Below are 6,008 nucleotides of genomic sequence, written 5' to 3'. Positions count from 1 at the left end.
ATTTTCTCAGGGTTACTTACTACCTTTGACCAGAACAAAACATGTCAAAACATCTGACATCTTCTGATATGAAAAATGTCGTTTTATTTTTTCATCAACACATGATGACAAAATGGACAGAATTTCAAGAATTTCAGCTTTGCATGAGACTATTTATTTATTTGTATATTTATTTATTTTTTCTGTCTCCAGACAATTTTTCATTTATTTCATTTATTTGTTTATATATTTTTACTTTAACCTCCAGAAAAAATCACAATGAATTTGAACTCAGAAACTGAAAACATGTTCATAGTAGAGGTCTGTTATATAAAATAAAGCATTTAAAAAAATAAATTGTGCCAATGTCTGTGCATTTTTTTATGTACTTTTGAATAAATTAATAAATCTGGACAAAAATGAGCCTCATGTCACTGACCCATGTAATTGTACAATATGTTCAATTAATATAGGCGTATAGGCCTAAGATATACAAATGTCCTACATTATAACTGCACACTGTTCTAATGCCAAATCACCTCCTTACTGAATGTACATTTACAAAAACTTCAGCCCCCCAAAACGAAGTTGAGTGGGGTTAATTTGCAGCTACCATGTGTAATGCTGTTCATTCGGATGGACGAAGGAACATTTCAGGCACTTGATCTATCCAGGTCCTATGCAGTTAATACATGTATAGGGCATTGTTGGGTAAGATACTCAAAAAAAAAGTTATTAATTAATTACTAACTACTAATTACATCTTCTACAGTGTAATTAGATTACTGTACTAATTACTCTGTCTGAAAAGTAATTGCATTACTAATTACTTTCTAAACACCTTATCAATGTCGACCAGATGGAAAATACAAGGATGGACATGAAACTGTTCTTTTAATTCTTTCACATAAAACAAATCAAATAAATTATTTATGAACTGGCCAAGGAATTTAAGGGGGCTGCAATATATTAGCAACCATACATTTTAACATTAGATGTTATATTTCAATTTAAATTCACTATTGTTTTAAATAGAACTGTTCTGTAGTCCATACAGTATTTAACACTATTACATCAGAAGTAACTGTAATTAAATGACTGAGTAATCCCTTACATTACTTCTTTCAATGAAAAGGTAATTTAATTACAGTAATTAATTACTTAGTAATGCATTACACCCAACATTGATAGGGTAAGGCTGCATCTCACCACATATATGCCTGATCGTTGAAAACCTTTTCAGTGTGGGGGAAAAAATCATGCAGGAATAAATCGGCTTAGTGGACAGAATTAGAGAGGAAGGGTTTGAGCCAGGGTAGGATTAAAGAAAATTGTGTGAAATAAAAAGCGAGTGATCAGGAGTGACTCTTTTCGTACTGTTTCTGGAGAGAGGGGGAGAGAGAAAGAGACACACACACACACACACACACAGAGAGGGAGAGAGAGGGAGAGAGAGAGAGAGAGAGAGAGAGCGAGAGAGAGAGAGAGAGAGAGAGAGAGAGAGAGCGCGCGCGCATAGATTTTCATCCAAATCCATATATCTATTTTTTAATCCTCGACTGCCGCCGTATTGCTGGTTGAAGCCGACGAGAGGACACTATTTCACAATGCAACGCGTTTAATAATCTTTGCGCAATCTTCACATCTCATCTTTGCGTCCTCTGAAGTGCGCATTTGTTTTAAACTTCAATTTTCCTTCCGTCACATGGACAGCATCATGACCGGTTTGTGGGATCGCATCCCTTTGGAATGGTGGGAATTACGCGGCGAGATGCCAGATCGCATGTAAACGCCAATGGAGTTTGGGATTTATTGCAAAATATGGGAAAGATGACCGTCTTGTCTTTGTGTTTTCTCTTGTGCGCTGATCTACTGCAAATAGCTGCCGGTAAGTAATTACGTGTTGTGCTGTTCAATGTTTTTTTAATCGTTAACCCGTGCGCAATATAGAGACAACTACTCATTCTGCACAGCCTTTCGAATTCTGTGCACATATATTCTCCACTGATAGCTAACAACATGAACCTAGTTCCAAATTGTGTATGCACATAAACGCTTTTCATATGCACTTTGATTAAGTGTATCCCTTTTATGCGTGAATCACAGCCATGGTACTTTTCTGGGCATCACTGTGTAGTGTGCGCCGAGAAAGGGCACAGACACTGGCTGAATGTCATTTTACACAGGCTGCATTGCAAAACAGCAGGGCGGTTGACAATTCCCCGAATAAATGAGGATGGAAGTATTATTTAGCTTATATAAGTTTATAGTGTTGACTTTAACCCTGACCATATGAATAATTCCAGAGTCAAATCACATGGCAACAGATGTGTCATTCATATTAGGCTACTTTTAAGCTAAGTTTGGTTAAGGTAGGATCTCTGAGATGAAGCCTTGACACCGAATCATTGGGCCATTTCTTTCTTTGTATATGCTTTTATTTCCCCTACACACTTTTATTTATTAATATTTATTAATAACACTTTTACATTGCCTTGGCTCATATGGTTCACTTGTCATTCACATGCATGCAGATGTTCCCTTCATTCGACCCCTACTGAATGTTCATCCACCCCAAATCTTTCCATGCATTTGATTTGCACGATCACGATGTCAACTGTTTAAGACAGTTAATAGCTACTTAACAGCCTGTTACTTCACGGGGTGGGGGGTGTTGGGAGGGGTGGGGGGTGCATATCGCGAAATTGCCTGTGTGCAATTAATAGCACTTAAAGAGCGCGTTCTTTTCTCGGAAGAATGTCGGAATCATTGAGACATTTTTAAATCGTAAACATTCCTTATGGATGAATTGCCATTAATAGGCGACCATTGGCATCGTGACGTGTAGTGAATTGGAATTCTGTGCCTTACAGCCACAATGGAAAGGTGATCATTTGCTTGTGTTGAATGGCATTGGCATCCTTCTATTTCCTTCCAACACCATTTTTGCCTCCTGCTGCCTAGCTGCCTACAGAGTACAATGTTACCCATAAACAATTGTGATCACAATAATAATAAAATCAAAATCAACAGTATTTCCACTTTGCTTGGCAATCTCAATTTCTGCAAAGTATGCTGACGTGTAATTAGCAGTTAGTTAGTTTAGACTGCATCAGCTCACCTGAAGACAGAATTGAGTAGTGCACCATTTATATATATATATATATATATATATATATATATATATATATATATATATATATATATATATATATATATATATATATACATTGTTAGGCTATATGAAAAGTGATTCCCAGCATAGAGGGTTAGTTCGGGCAAATTTGAGCATTTCAGACAGTGTTGCCAATTTGGGGAACTTGTCACCAAATGTACAGGTAATGACTTTCTCCTAGTCGCTGTGACTTTTGAGGATGTTTTGTGACTTGGAGCTATTTTGGATATATTTAAATTCACTTGCCGATGTTTTGACAATTTTGCAAAGTCATGCTATGTGATAAGAAGTCAGCTCTAACAGTATATGCTTTGACCTCCAAGCACATCACAAGTGCAAAACCCTTTTCCGATCAGAGGCAGTTGCATATGGACTCAACTGCATCATCTCTGTTGCTGAAACTGAATGTACCTTAGCCCTTTACATTGCTGAACAAGGACCAATCAATTTACCACTTTGAAGATGTATGTAAAAGCCTGTTTTAGAGATGCTGCTGGCGCCAAATTACACAGGACCAAGTGCACTGCCTTGATAAAGTGTGATTGCCGCTTTTACATGCTGTTTATAAAACACAGACACACACACACACATGCTTAGGCCTATATATAGTGTTTTCTTATTTGGTGACTTTTTATAAAAAATTGGAGACATTTGAGGGGGTTTCTGAAGATTTTCAGAGGGAGGAGTTTGGCAGCAGTGGATCCAAACAAAAAAAAAAAAACACATTGTGGCTACATGAAAACATTTAGTTGCCGAATTACAGAATTTCTCGATTTAGATGGTTGTTCAGAGGCAAGATAGAAAACTAAATGAATAAATAACTTCGCATTATGTAAAAAATGAGCAGTAATTCATCAAGAGTAGATCATCAGCGATTGCATGGAACAAATTTGTTGTATCCCAGTAATCCAATAGTCAGTTGTAAACTCACTGACATATTATTCACTGTATGATTCATTGAGAAAGTAACTCAAACTTAAACCCATTTTAGCTAATCTTTTCAGCTGATTCCTTAAAATATTATTAAAAATGTATGCTACACTTTCCCATGACATTGAAGTGAATGGTGACTAAGACTTTCAGTCTATAATATTCTAAAAGTCTAACTTTGTGTTCCAAGGAAATAAAATATTCCATACGTTTTTTTTTTTATAAAAGCAGGATGAGTAAATGATTACAGAACTTTCTATTCCTCTAAGGCCATGTCCACACTAATACAGTTTAGTTTGAAAATGCATGAATTTTGCCTCATTTACGGCTCTCAGGGAATGACCTAGAACCAGTAGGCTGAACATCGACATTAAATTACCCAGAAGAACCAAAAGATCAATCCAAGTAAACAACCTCCATTTCAGATGAACACATCTTTCATCAAGAAGCTGTGGTGCCCTTCTGGCACAACTACTCCCTCAGACTTTGGAAAAATCTTCTAGAACAGTTGCTCATTTGGAGGTGGTGTTCCATCTAATGGGCCTTAACTCTTAAGCGCGGGGCGTGACCCACAATATAGCCCCCCACCAGAGGAGGAATGGGAAGAGAAATCGACTCGGGATTTTACATAGACCCTGGTCCAAAAGTTGTTGAGTGGGGGAGGAGGGTGGGTCTGGCCCAAAAGTTGATCACGGGGTGGGGGGGTTGGTGGTGTCACTGCCCTTGTCTACATATCGCTGTCCCCTTCTGCATATCACGGCACCGTTTTGTAGCCCATTCTGCATAACGCGGCGGCACATTTCAGCTTATCACAGCCCATTCGGCCACGTTTTAATGCCGGCCCATCAGGAAAAGTCCTGGTTCTCCTGATGGCCAGTCCGCTCCTGCCCTCCTTACCCCTCCAGAACTCATGGTAGTGCAGGCTTACCACAACTGAGCCACTCATCCCCCCTGTGGTTTCCTACATTTCTTCCTCTTAAGAGAGTTCTTCCTCAGCAGATCCATCATGATCAAGTGCACTGGCTGCAGCTGAGACTGGTGTTTGGCAATTCTAGCTTTTATCTCCAATAATCACTCTTTGATTTCCTGCCTCATTTAGGAGACATAAATGTGACCTTCGGGAGTTTCTTTGTCACCAAATAGAAAGTTGATACTTTAAAATGAAGACAAATAATTTCTCTGTGTACTAATAGTCCAAAACCTCTCGGCTCAACTTGCTTGTCTTGATTAATTTGCATTGATTAGATTAATCTGAATCATCTTATTATAATTTTTAGCTATTGCATGCTTATTTCTACAAATAAGCTTGTAATGTGAGTATGCACGTACAAATATATGCTACATAGACTTAATTTTGATAATGTCTTTTGATGATGAAACATGTAAACAAACATATTCTTGCACTGATGTCTCTGAGCCAGAGCTGGATGTAGTCAGTGGGGAGGCAGTTCTGATGGGGTTATGGATAGCAGGTGAATACAATGCAAAATGTGAATAAAACCATACAACTAACCGTTTAATATTGAATAGTTGATAATTAATTTTCCATAATGCTTTTTGGTGGCATCAAAGGCCATGTCCATCAAACGGACATGGGGTGGGGGTATTATACCACAAATGCTGTTGATTAAGCTTTAACATTTATTGAGCCCAGAATATTCCTTTGAGGACATTTTTGTCCACTTTTATATGGTAAACAATTTTGGCACTGTGTAGGATTGTTAAATGTGGGTCTTGATTTTACCTTCCAACACAGTACCAGAATTTGTCCTGGTACAAAAGTAAAGGAATTGCAAAATCTGGACTGATCTCATTGTTAATTCGGCGACATTATGTCTTAAGTTTTGAGACTGAAATTGGCCTGTCACTGCCCCTAGTGGCTGAATCTGGAAGGGTTGTTGAGCGCATGGGCACATGTGAGCTC

The 6,008-nt window shown here is 38.0% G+C and overlaps 1 protein-coding gene across 2 annotated transcripts in view; it reads left to right on the top strand.

Annotated features, from left to right (window-relative positions):
* Positions 1 to 1,482: 1,482 nt before the first annotated feature.
* Positions 1,483 to 6,008, top strand: part of LOC127632838 (immunoglobulin superfamily member 21-like) — a 302,623-nt gene continuing 298,097 nt past the window's right edge. For both annotated transcript variants that reach the window (XM_052111644.1, XM_052111643.1), the window contains exon 1: positions 1,483 to 1,867. In XM_052111644.1, coding sequence (XP_051967604.1) covers positions 1,729 to 1,867 — 139 coding nt within the window. In that variant the 5' untranslated portion in view covers positions 1,483 to 1,728. The remainder of the gene's footprint in view (positions 1,868 to 6,008) is intronic.

Source organism: Xyrauchen texanus, chromosome 39 (assembly GCF_025860055.1).
Source record: "Xyrauchen texanus isolate HMW12.3.18 chromosome 39, RBS_HiC_50CHRs, whole genome shotgun sequence".
Lineage (NCBI taxonomy): Eukaryota > Metazoa > Chordata > Actinopteri > Cypriniformes > Catostomidae > Xyrauchen > Xyrauchen texanus.
Note: the sequence above shows the minus strand (reverse complement) of the source record. Positions and strands in the feature narration are given on the sequence as shown.